This window comes from Belonocnema kinseyi, chromosome 4 (assembly GCF_010883055.1).
Source record: "Belonocnema kinseyi isolate 2016_QV_RU_SX_M_011 chromosome 4, B_treatae_v1, whole genome shotgun sequence".
Classification (NCBI taxonomy): Eukaryota; Metazoa; Arthropoda; class Insecta; order Hymenoptera; family Cynipidae; genus Belonocnema; species Belonocnema kinseyi.
Genome location: NC_046660.1, coordinates 141,054,204 through 141,068,227, shown reverse-complemented (window position 1 = coordinate 141,068,227; position 14,024 = coordinate 141,054,204). Strand labels below are relative to the sequence as shown.

The window sequence follows — 14,024 nt, the reverse complement described above, 5'->3', positions numbered from 1 at the left end:
TCGACCTAAAAGGAGAGTATGTTGAAAAATAAAACCGACTTTGGCCAAAAAAACGTCTCCGTGTTTCATTTTTCAGGGACTTATCAGACTGCCTAGTAGCTTTATATTTGAGCCAACTGTACTATACGGTAGCGAGACATGGACCTATCAAGAAAAAGATAACACTAAAGTTAATGCAATTGACATGAGATTCTTGCGCATGATATGCGGGAAAACTTTGATGGACAAAGTGAGTAACGACATAATTCTCAAAGAATGTGGTGCAGAAGAGACGTTAATAGAAACATGGGAAAGAAAGCGGTAAAGATGGTTCGCGCATGTTGAGAGAATGCCAAATGAACGACTAACGATACAAGTCTATTAAGGTAAAGTAAATGGAAGCGTGCCCAGAGGTAGACCGCGGAAAGAATGGTTAGAATGTGTGAATGAGGAGACCCTAGTTAGAAGAGACATAAGAAACCACAGAAACACGTGAGCCTGCATGAAGAAATGCATGGACATAAAAGAAGCTAGAGAAGTATGCCATGACAGAAAAATATGGCGACAAGTAGTTAATATAAAGAGTTTCAGTAGAGTGAATGATGCCTGAAACGAAAGAGCTTGGATACTAATGAACCCAAGTGGGGAACCTTACATGACGACTTTGTGTGGATCTTCACTTGGGGGTGATTGCTAGAGAGATCGATCAGCAATCTGGGTCGGAGTAGTGTTGCGGAACGAACATGTTATTTAAATAAATATCACGAGAATTCTGGATCAATCTAAAAATGTTATATCTCTTCCTCACATTACTCCCTTCCCCACCGAGTCACGCCTACCCCGAAAGGGAAATGGCTTAATGGTGTATATATTTTCGACTACTTAAAATTTTCAGATGTGAAGTTCCACAAGGAAGTAATAAAAAGCTGAGATAAGAAGGTTCTTAACCGACAGGGTAGAGTTTTAAAAACAAAAATCCATAGATAGCTCGATACAGTGGCATCAATTGTCAAAAATATAACGATTTTTATACACTTTCATCTGAGTGGGCCAACATAATTAATTTATTATTTATAGCTTCTGAATTTCATGACGTCTTTAACAATGTAGTATTGACCAATTCCATTTGAAATCAGGAAACTTTTAATAAAAGTGTAGGTCATGATGTAACAATGATTTGGTGTTTTAATTTATCATTCTACGGTGAAAATAAAGTAATAAGTATCTTACTGTTTGAGCAAAAATATTTTAATTTTTTACAATCCTTGAAAGATTACTTGCGAATTATCGAAAATGTCATTTTTTCCAAAATACAGTATTTTCCAAACGAGCGTAGGTATTGAAGAGTTTTTGTCTGAGATAGGAATTCTGACTCTTTCATCCTTGCCTCCAAAACTTTTTTTTCTGCTCATATAAGTATGACCTCCTAGCAGTTTTATATGGACTAAAATATTTTAAAGGGCGGGATTCAAGAGGTATTTTTTTGTAGAACTTTTCTAGCTGTGTAAACTTTTTTGTGAACATTTTTTGTATCTTTCCTTGTTTCCGAGAAAAATGCAAGAATTCGATTTTTTTTATAATTTGTTTCAGTGTAAAGCAGTAGTTTACCTAGAACGAAATTAGATATGCAGGCCATATTAATATCTCTTTCACACAAAGAAATAAATATTTTGAGATGGGTTTTTGAGAAAATCCATTTTTTTATAAACAGCCGCCATTTTGTCATGTTTCAACTTTTTTTTTTGTTTCCAATAAATTCAAACAGCCAGAATTCCCATAAAGCAATCATTGGCAAGACATTTTCATTTGGCGCCTTAAAAAAATGTAACTCGTCACGGAAAAAAGGCCTAAATTTGTATTTGTTTTCAAAAATTGTTTAAAGAACTACCCGCTAATGTTAATACGAAAAATATGATTACGAAAAGTCACTGGCAAGACGTTTTAAGTGAAATTCATATCAAGAATTGAATCTATTCATGGAAGAATGGTAAACACATGGATTTGTTTATTAAGATTGTTTAAATAAATAAAAACTGTGTCTTTGATTACAAAGCTTGTTTTGTAAAAATTGCAGAACAGAAATTATTTTTAAACTAATCGTAATCGCACGTTTATTTCTTTCAAATGTTGTGCAAACAATGTGAATTTTAACAACTAATGATTGCAATTCACGAAAAATTACACTTGCTCTTTGACTTATTTATAAAATTATAAACAATTTTTTGTTCTTTCTACAGGAAAGTAAAGGAAAATACTGATAGTGTTAGATATTCGAGACTTAACGCGCAATTGCCTGACTGTTCGTGTGAAATAGCTTGTTTGGCCTCTTGTATTAAAATATACTTCTTTCGTTAAGTGGATGTTAATTTCTTTTCTTACTGAATTTCTATTAAAATCGCTAAAATAGAAAACTTACATGTATTCCAATATTTCCATCCGCTTGTTGAGAAGTCTTGAATGGCAGAGCTTGTAATTCTTGCTGCGCAAAGGGATCATTATGCTTCCTACCCAACAGTCGCTTAAAATTATAAATCGTGTTCTTCATGTTGGTCACCATTTGATTCTTGGCTGCCACACCAAGAATCCTGTTTTTTCCACTGAACGCCACGCACGATCTATTCAAAATAATATAGCATTGTGATTAAGGATGTCAGTACACGGCTGAAGTCATCTTATATATCTGCTACATCTGTATCTGTTAAGTCACACATTGTCGACAATGACCATGCATCCCGGGCAATGGCATATAATTAATATGTAAGTAGACGTCCGGACATTCTCAACAGTGCTTGAGCGTGTGCGGTCAAAGTTGAAATTAAGATTTTTAACAAAATTCAATCATGGATCTATGATACAGAGCTGCCATCTACAGGGAGCCGGGAACATGATAGGCTGACATGTTGTTGCAACAATTCCTCGCAGATGATGGTCCTATCTCACCCATGAACCCCCCCCCCCACAGCGAACTCAACTGCAATAGCCCCTGCGTCTGTTTCACTGGCTCCATATATTCATAGGACCATGAACTCATTTGAGAAACTGCGTATCATTTTCTATAGGTTAGAATACTTGAACAGCCTGGTAAAATCACATTATAATTTTTCATAACCTAGGAAACGTGACCCGAGTATAAAATTCATTCTTTTGTAAAATTTTTACATAAATCGACCGTTCTAAACATTTTTTCTTGCAATCCAATGAAAAATAACTTTGTTCATACTGTGAATAATAAAATATGGTGATCGACAAACAGTGAACAAATTATTTTAGAAATTAAAACAATTCATTTTTCAAACAAAAGCTTACAATTTGTATAATTAACTACACTCAATTCCCGGATAATGAATGGTTTCGGGGATGGCTCGCACTGGCCTTGATCCATAATTGAGGACCTCTAAGCATAAACAAACAGCGACGTGGAACCTATTACGCAATGTAAGTGCATGAGTTATACTGTTCACTATCCTTTTGTCGCTACGCTGCTTATGTTTCACGCTTCCTTGAGCAACGCCTCTCAAACCCGAGGGGCTCCACTCTCACTGCGTGATCCACCAGTTCTAGGAATTCGTAAATCGGGGATTCTTGTACCGGGAGTTGAATGTATACAAAATCCTTTCTATCACCTTCACATCATGTAGCTAAGTGAATAAACGTTTAATTGATTTACTTTGGCGTATTTAACGTATTAACTGTTACCCAAAATTGTAGACGAAAATTCGCCATAATTGATGCACCTATAACACATGTTTCTTAGATATCGAATATTTTTTTAAATGTAATATAAGTGAGGGGAAGAAGATTATACATACCAAACTGACAAAAAAAGTAATTCTTACAATGAGGCGATACTACAACTATTTCGCAATGTCCAAAGCCAGATTTAAATATTTTTCACGCAGCCATAGTTTTTATTCACTTCTTTTTTAGAAGAAAAGAGGCCTAGTTTCATTTCGTTAAGTATGGCCGATGATGGCTCATCTTTAAATTTTCATTTTTTTATTCACAAGAACAAATGAATAGGAAATTATTGAAACCATGGTTTAGGACATTTATTAGAGATATAAGAAAAAATTCATCAAATTTTTTTCAGTTTTTGAATATTGCTAGCAGATAATTTTCCTCGCATTCTTATGTACTAGAAGTATGAATGAAATTTCAAAAAATTATAAAAGCATATAAAATTAGCTTGAAAAATTGTCATTTTTTATATTTTTACTAACTAATTCACATTGTTGGCCCATTGCACGTTCAACAAGTTTTCTGCGAGTTTCATAACAATCGATAAAACCAATCTCTAATTATGACTCCGGATTCTATAACTCCGCATAAAATTTGCCTGTCCGCTTCAGGCCGCTCGAGTTGGCCCCTAACGTCTTGAAAATCAGTTTTCAAAAATTCAATACTTTAACAAATCACTTTGTAGGAAATTTCATGGCAATTTCAGACAAGAAAATTTACTAAATATTTTCAATTCAACTCTGTCCGGAAGACAAAGTTCTTTATATTTTAAGATAAAAGTTTCAAAACTTGTACTTTGTACTATTCTTAAGATAATGTGCAGTTGAAAACTTATTGGTTTTGTTAAATAATATTTTATATATATATTTTATATATTTTTACATTTATGTATGCATATTTTATATGTATATACTAGTGTAAATTACTGGAAATAAAGGAAACAGGATTTTTTAAATTAAGTAATACATTAAAAATATTAAGGGTGTTTTCAGTACAGTCAAAGTCCGATAATAACTTGCCATCCGATAAGTGTGCATTCCCTTTAAAACGTTACACGGACGGCACGCACACTAAATGTGGTTCTTCCACTATGTATGCTATTTTTCTCATTGCTAATTCGCAACAAGTTTTGAAAAGAAATATGATCTTACTATAGAAAATATAGTTTAAGGCGTAATTATTTACTTGAAAATAGTTGGTATAAGTTTTCCGTTTTATTTTCACTTCAGAAATTAGCCGTAATTTTTATTTAATCTCTATAATACTGTATCGGTTTATTATGTTCTTTATAAGATTTTCTACAAAATCTGTTCATGCCATTTTTAAAAAAGTAATGAATACGTGCGAATTTTTTAAAACTAATTAGTGGTATAATTACTAACAGGTTTAGTTTAAATAAAAAACAGAAAAATGAAGTTGTAAAGAAACTTTTAAGGAATTTTTTAAAAATTTGTATTATAAGTTATATTTTTATGAATGTTTGATATTAAAATTTTTCTTTAATAGTTTAAACAAATAAATACATAGACTAAAATGATGCCAGTATAGGGGCCCAACGACGTGGCGCGACGCTGTGGTCAGGACGAGGCTCCGAAGTTATCAACTCTTACGCGCTCGATCAAAGCTATTTGAATGATCTTATTTTGTTAATAAATAATTCAATTCAGGTAATACTTTTCAGAAAACTTCATTATATTCCAATAAACATTTTTTTCTTTGGCAGTATGGGCTTACTCAAAATTCGCTCGATAAAAGGGGAGTTTGAAAATTATCTAACATTATTTTGATTCTGTTTGCCCGACAAATTTCTAACTTTTTTATTTAACAAAAAAAAATTAATTTTCAAACGTACATTATCTTAAGAAAAGTTTGATAGGCAAGTTTTAACATTTTCATCTTAAAATATGAAGAACTTTATGTTTTGGACCGAGTTGAAGTGAAAATATTTATTAAATTTTCTTGTCTGAAAAATTAAGTTTTTTTGCAGAATCAGTAAAAGATACAACTTTTTTGCAGAGAGAAAAAAGATGCGCCATGAAACCCTTATAAAAATTTTCCAGACGAATGTTATGTGTAATTACAGAATCCGGAGTTTAAATTATCGCCATTATAACATTTAAAAAGTGCTTTTCCGAATGCCAAAAGCTGACTTTTCTATGATTTGAAAAAAGTTTTTAAATGGAATGTATGTATGTATTCTGGGGTGACTGAAATCAAACGATATCTGTTCTAAAATGTTCTCTTTTATAAAACTGAAAAAACAATTTTTACGTCTTGAAATTGAAAATCAATTATTAAAAAAAAAAAATGAAGTGAGATTAAAAATAATAAGGAGGTATTTTTGTATAATTTCTTGAAAGGAAAACGATGCGGGAAATATGCCTGTAAAAAAATATTTTTTTACAATTTCTCCACATATATGATAATTAAATCAATTATCATAAACACAAAATTCATGTGAAAGGTTTTCGATATAAAACTGAAAAATAGTTTTGACTTCACAAATCTTTAGATAAGATAAGTTTGAGAGAGATGAGAGAGAGATGAGAGGAGGGAGGGGGGAGAGCTGCCCACTAAACCCGATGCTATTCGCAGTATTGATTTCAGATATAGAGGAGGAATTTCAAAAGGCTAGCATATGCTAACGATATTGTACTATTAGCGAAAAAGGAAGAAGCGCTGAAGGGAATGAATTTCTTTTTAAGAAAAATGGATGGAAGGGTGCACATGTAAGAGAAAAAAAAAATTGTCTACGATAATGACACAAGTGTGGGGCATCTGGTTCAGAGAATGCACGAGAAATATTTGAGGTGGTTCTTGGGGTTGAGAAAATGCACTCCAGGACATTTAGTCAGGGAAGAAGTAGATAGATTGAAAAGGAGGATGAGCGCAGGAGACAGAACATATAAGTTTGAAGAAAAAGCGAGGGAAATTGTGAATCGAGTGCTGGTGAAAGAATGCGTGATAGAGAAAAAAAATGGCAAGGGGAAAGGCAGGGGGTGGAATGGGTGAGATACTTTAGAAGGAAGGAGCTGGCGGGGAAGAAAGTCAAGAGAAGGCATGAGAGGGGACACACAGTTCAGTTAGTTCTGAAAGAGAGGGACAAGGAAACGGAGTTACAGGAGAGATAGTGGGATGGTGGAGATCTCTGGTGAAGGTCTCTGGAGAAGGATAAGGAGAAAAAACAGAGGAGACTGCAGAAGGAGTGGCAATAGAGAAAGTACTGTACATAATAATCGTGAGGCAAGAAGAGTTGTAAGAGGAGGGCGGATACAGAAGATCGGTTTTCCTTCTTACGAAGCTTAAGTAGCATGCGTGGCGTGAGGAAGAGGCATACGCGAGACAAAATCTACAATCGATTCTAGACCGGAAGGCTGCACTTATCCTCCAAGCCGGGTGCGTGGGCGGTAGTCTATTGCCCGTGATAGAAAAAGATGAATACCTACAGCCTACGGGTGTCCACAAGGTCGGGAGGGGCTTTTATTCTCTATTTACTATGTATGACGCAATATAGAATTGCTGTCACCTCTGGGACTGTAGGTCGTGCGTGCCAGCCATCATCAGAATTTGGAAGGGACAGGTTGTCGGTAATTAACCGCCGTACAAAATTCAGTGCAAAATTATGATAGCGCTACTTTCATGAGACTGTTTATTTTTGTATTTTTATTCTCCATTGAGATACGTATCGATTATACGAATATTGTAATAAATGCGTTCCTATTTTGATATAACCAGTACAGCAATATAATGATACTTGATTACCAAACGTTCATGAGCAAAACTTTAATAATAACTGTATAACTATTTTATATATTGCTCAAGTCTTAATAAATGGTTTTATTGTTTAAGCATGTGTTTTGATGATTCTATTAAAAATAACCACGATTACATAGGTTTATTGTGAGATTTGAGTCGTAAAATAAGTGAAAACCACGTGGCGTTCTATCACCACTAATGTTCTATCAGAATAATGCTACAAAATTGCAGTTTTTTCAAAATTGTTCCAGTTTTTGTCCCATTTTCAATTAGAGTGAGGTCAATAATTAATCAAAGTTGACCGAATTAATTGTTTAAACAATTTATTATTACTATTATAGAACAATGCTATAAGGTTGCAGTTTTTTCTGAAAGTTTTATCTATTTGTCTACCTTTCACTTGGAGTCAATTAAGAATTAATTCAATGTGGCGAAAATAATTATTCGAACAAACTATTATTGTTTTTGACTATCTTCTGCTTCATTCATGCTAGCTAGTTGCGGTTTCTTCAGAATTTTTAATCTGTATACACGCTTTTCACTTAGCAAAGTAATTAATAATGCAATTTAACAAACATATTTGTTGAAACAATTTATTATTGTTTATAACTATATTCCAGATATGCCTAACCTCTTTATCATGAGTTTCGCATCGTCACATTGATAGATAATTATGAGAATCTCTGAGTCACGTGACACCCACGTGACACAAATTTGAATAAGTCTTTTTCCGAATTCAATTTTTAATCATTTTTTTCTGTTGAATTACACAAAAGAAAAAAAATTATAACGTACCTTCGATTTAGCTTAAAATTATGTATTAAAAAATTATTTTATCTAAAATCGCGAAACAACTCTGTTGATCTTTCGAATACCTGTTTTGAAAGCTCCATTGAATACATGTAAGTCCACATAAACCTAGTTCCAACAATTGCGGTGAAACAAAGTTGGTTCGCAGCTCCGATTTAAATAGGTGAATATGTTTCGAATTAACATTAGGCCCGTCCATTGATATCTGAAAAACTCTCTGATGATTAATTTGTCCGAGTCCAGCCTTAAATCCGTCAAGAAGATCGGTAGCTTTGTTATGATGAAGAAACACGGAACTTAAATACCGAGAAGTTACTTGGTTTTTATCATTGTCCCAAAAACGAATATGCAACTCCATTTGGTTTTTCTGTGCTATTTTATTTAAGCTCTCGTCAAAACCGACAATATGTTCGAGAAATTTAACTTGATTTTCGAGATGTTTTTGGAAATACATATACTATTATATATACTATATACTATATATTATATATGCCATATACTATTCTGCAAGATATTTTATCCTTGTGCAACCTCATACTCTGAGCAATTTCACTGTCAGGGAACATTCGTTTCAAAATAAAAGCATCACTTCTTGCACTTCGCAAAGAATTGTGATTCATGACTGTTTGCAAACACCACAAAGTTTCAGCTTCCGTCACTTTATCTTTAGAAAATTTGAAGCCCTTAAAATGCATTATCAAACGTGAGGAATTTCTATTCAATTCGTTAGGTAGAGATGTAGTTGTTGTATGTACGAGTGTTGGCAAATTACTAGTACTTGCTGTTGACGAGAGGTTTGAAGTTCCAGAGCTTTGCGATAAATCCATGGAAAAGGAGGCAGGAATACTGACAGAATTCTCAGCTAAATTGAATAATTCCTCATGTCTTTTACTTTTCATGTGGCTTTTAACGGCAGTACGATCCATAGATTCGAATGAGAAAATTCTTTTACAAAGCGTACAAAAAGCATGATTCTTCTGCTTGTCTTCTTTAAGCCATGGAAAATCAAGTTTCCCAGCTCTTTGGAAAGTAGTTTGCCTCGGCATTGTAGAAAATGTAACTGAGCGAAATTGCGGTAAAATTTCAGCCACAACCACGTCTCACGACCGTGAGATGGGTGGTTACAGTCTCTAACGGAATCAATACGACGATCCGGCAAAAGTTTCGTGCATCCTAAGAACACGGAGCGACCCAAGGATTACAGCCTTTTGCATTTTTCCCGCAAGTGTTTTAGCATATTGCTGACACGCAGGTATGCTTTTCAGGCTATTAGCCAATGAAACCTTGGCAGCTCCAAGAGCGCCGATGATAAGGACGATTAGTTTAACAGAATATTCCGGGTACAATCGTTGCAACTCTATTATAAGATCCCTATACCTCTCTTTCTTTTCATTCTCCTTGGCTATGATGATTTTGTCAGCTGATGCCGAAAATTCGATAACGAACATGGTTCGCTTCTCGAAGTCAAGAAGAATCATGTCAGGCCTCGAGTGTGGAACAGAAACAATTGTCGAGAATATAAATTCCCAGTATATGCGGCATTTTCCATTCTCGACAATTTACTCGATTTCCCTAGGAGCATTTAGAGGAGCGATATTAAGGTTAATGCCGTTAAGAGTGACAGAGATGTTAATAAAGAACTCTTAGTACCGCATTGTGCCTTTAGATGTAGTTCGTTCCCGCATGAGTTGGACAACTAGATAGTATGTGAGCTAAATGCTCGGGGTGTGCATGGCACTCCCTGCAGCTATCATCGGGAATGTATTGGCATAAAATGTGGCGACGGTATGTTAAGGTGGAAATGACTGTCTTGGCATGCCAAAATGAAACCCTCCGTACTAGATTTCAATCCGGTTGATTTAAGGAAAGCAAACGTTAGATCATACGACATTGACTGATTCTCCACATTTCTGTGGAAGATACCGTGCATCCTTTATCGAGGAGCTGTTCACGAAAGTTTTTCTCTTGTGCTTTTTTAATCCGGGCATATTTATACTTCATTTGGTTGGACTTGAATCTAATTTTGTATACTTTAATGATTTTCAAGGACTTACTGATATTTTTCAAAGACGTATAGATATAGGTTGGAAGACAAAGGAATTATCTCCACAGGGGACGTACCATCCGGGGCCTGGAGTGGGCGACGACCAAACGAGCGCGAGCTACCTGGGGCCTATTTCATAAGACCTACAAGCTAAAATTTAAAAGCACAAGTCTAGGGGAAAAAGTAAATTGTATTATAAGAGGGCGTTTCATATAGTCATTGGTACTTTTTACAAGCTACAAGTACTGCGACTCCTTTTACAAGTAATATCACGCAGTTTGACAAGTGTTCTGTTTCATAAAGGTTTTGTCTCGTAAGTAGCCTTTACGATTTGTAGAAAAGTGCTAAGACTAAATATAAGTTACATTTTAAGGCATTTTACTGAAATTTCTGACCGTGAAAATTGTATTATGGATTAAGTGAAGAAGAACTTATTAAAGTTCCGATATAATTATCGGTTATTCTAAAGTCGATAAAGAATTACATTAGTTAAAATAATTTTATATATTTATAGGTTAGGATAGGCTAGCAACTACTTTTTATTTCCAATGTTATTTTAGAATAATTAAATTTTGAAATTATAGAATTGTAAATTTTTCTATTTTGCATGGTAAGAATAAAGGAGGTATGTTAAGCTGACGTAACCACATCTCCGAATCGAGTTCAGACCTATTTCATAATTAAGGGCTCATTTAATGCTAAATTAATGCCCTATTGCGAAATTTAATGCTCCACTATTTTTTCAAACAATCAAGGGTTACGCTAGCTTAACGTTAAGCTGACGGAACCGCATGTGAAATAAACGTTGAATCGAATTCTGTCATATCACATAATTAAGGGCTCATTTAATGCCCTATTGTCAAATTTAATGCTCCACTATTTTTAAAAAAACCCGGAGTTTACGCTAGCTTAATGTTAAGCTGACGGAACCCCATGTGAAATAAACTTTGAATCGAGTTTTGTCCTATCACATAATTAAAGGCTCATTTAATGCTCTCCAAAATCACAAAAATTAATTTCCAACAGCCACCCCTAATACTAAGAAATCACCCTTAATATAAATTATGCACAAATTGTAAATCTGACTGTAGCATAATTAAGAGCTCATTTAAGGCTAATTTAATGCACTATTGTCAAATTTAATGCTGCAATATTTTTAAAAGCCCGGGGGTTACGTTAGCTGAACATTAAGCTAGCGTAACCCCCTGTTAAAAAAAGTAGAACATTAAATTTGGCAAGAGGGCATTATAAGTATGATCATTAAACGAGCCCTTATTATTGTATGGTCATATTTACAATTTGTGCATAATTTATATTAAGGGTGGTTTTTCAATATTAGGGGTGGCTTTTGAAAAATAATTTTTTGTAGTTTTGAAGAGCATTTAATGAACCTTTAATTATATGATAGGACAGAACTCGATTCAAAGTTCATTTTACACGGGGATCCGTTAGCTAACGTTAAGCCAGCGTAACCCCCGGTTTTTTGAAAAATAGGGAAGCATTAAATTTACCAATAGAGAATTAAATGGCCCTTAAATATGACATAGGTCTTAACTCGATTCGGAGATGTGGTTACGTCAGCTTAACATACCTAAATAAAGGTAAATTTATGTTTTGATTTTAAAAAATGTGTCTAGTCAATGCTTATATTAGATCATGATTTTTTAATTTAATTAATATTTAGATTTCTAGAATTTCAGAAATTTTTATTTTGAAACTTCAAAATTGCAGAACTTTAAATTGTAAAAGTTTTAAATTAAAGGATTTTTTATCTTGAGTGATTAGAATTACAAATGAGGTAAGTTTTTAGTTGTGCAATTAAAAATTGTATAATTTTTATTTGAAATTTCTTCAGTTTGGAAGTTTTAGAATTGATAACTTGATTCATCTTTAGAATAATCAAAATGTAAGAATTTTAATTTAAATATCTTTAAGTTTTAGCAGATTTCGATTGTAAATCTTGCACACTACAGATCATTCAATTGTAAATTTTTTTTCATTCAATAGTTTTTTTATTTTGATAATTTGCGATAAAAAATCTTGTAATTTTAATTATTTACTTTCAAAATTTCTTCTTTTTGAAGTTTTAGAATTGAAAATTACAATTAAAAGCATTCTGTTATTAGTATGCTTTACGTTCTGAAATTTCCAATTTAATTGGAAGAGTTACACTTAACAAGCTGGATTGCTAATTTTAAAATCACCCAAATTTAAAAATTGTCGTTTATAATTCTTTAAAATTGAAGTACTGAATTACAAATCTTCAAAATATTGGCGAATTTTGAATTGTAAACATCCAGAATGGATATAAAATCCCACATTCTCATTTTAATTTCTGTCTTTACTTCTAACACCTACTGGTAGAAAATCTTATATTCAAATGAAAGTTACAAATTACTGAAAGCCAATTAAAATTAAATTAAAATTTAATGGAAGCCGAGGTAGAGATTTTAATATTTATATTAATGTATGATTAGTTATTATATTTTATAGTACTTTAAATTAAAACATACATTTTATTTCGATTATTAGTCCTGATAATAATTCTATATAATAATAACAATAATAATACTCCTTTTTCAACACTACTATATAAAATTGTACGCACTGATTAAATTAAATGAAAAAAAGTTAATTCAAATTGTTCCCGTACAATTGGACCAAAATAGTGTAAAATAAATATAAATTGAGAACGAAACCTGCTTTGGGCTAAAAAAAGACTTGTCACTGAAATCTCTCCTTCAAATTACAATTCAAAATTTATTTTTATTTTAATACACTCACCTTCTATTTAAATTTAAATTGAATTTGTATAGTTTAAGTAAATTCGAATTTGTATTGGAGAATTTTACAATTGTCCATTAAAATTGTACTTATTCTTATCATTTCACTCAAGAAATAATGAAATATGCCACATTTTTAACAAATATTTTCTGTAATTATTATAAAACTTGCAATTAAATATAGGGTAGGGTGTGGCGAAATGAGCATAGTTGGCCTTTTCACGTCAGTATTTAAAATCTGCTAATTCATTGCTTGAAAGTAAAACGTTATAAGAGGTGTGTTCAAAAAATAAGGTGACTTTATGGTTTTCTCAAAAAATATTCATTTATTCCTCAATATTTATGTTGTCCCCTTCAAAGTAATCCCCCTCAGATATAATACACTTGTGCCAACGCTTTTTCCAATCATCGAAGCACTTCCGATAATCATTTTGTGGTATAGCCTTGAGTTCTTTTGCGACGCAGTTTTTATCTCCTCAATCGTTGAAAACCGATGTCCTTTCATGGGTCTTTTCAGTTTTGGGAAAAGAAAAAAGTCACTGGGGGCCAAATCCGGTAAATATGCAGGCTGAGGCATGACTGTGGTGCTGTTTTTGGTCAGAAAATCTTTCACAAGCAACGATGAATGAGCAGGTGCATTATCGTGATGCAAAAGGCACGAATTGTTTTTCCAAAGTTCCGGAAGTTTTTTGCGTAGCGCCTCTCGCAAACGGCGCATAACTTGAAGGTAATACTCCTTATTGACCGTACGACCTTGTGGTAAGAATTCCTGATGCACTACGCCACGGTTATCAAAGAAGACAGTGAGCAAAACCCAGTTATAACCCTTTTGAGAAAATCAGGATCATTATTGACTTCATTCAACATCTCCTGAGCGATGGTCATGCGATGGATCTTTTGATCAAAATTAAGCA

The 14,024-nt window shown here is 33.3% G+C and overlaps 1 protein-coding gene across 3 annotated transcripts in view; it reads right to left on the bottom strand.

Annotated features, from left to right (window-relative positions):
* Nucleotides 1–14,024, bottom strand: part of LOC117170640 (97 kDa heat shock protein) — a 189,867-nt gene that overhangs the window by 164,808 nt on the left and 11,035 nt on the right. For all 3 annotated transcript variants that reach the window (XM_033357548.1, XM_033357545.1, XM_033357547.1), the window contains one exon: nucleotides 2,396–2,594. In XM_033357548.1, coding sequence (XP_033213439.1) covers nucleotides 2,396–2,594 — 199 coding nt within the window. The remainder of the gene's footprint in view (nucleotides 1–2,395; nucleotides 2,595–14,024) is intronic.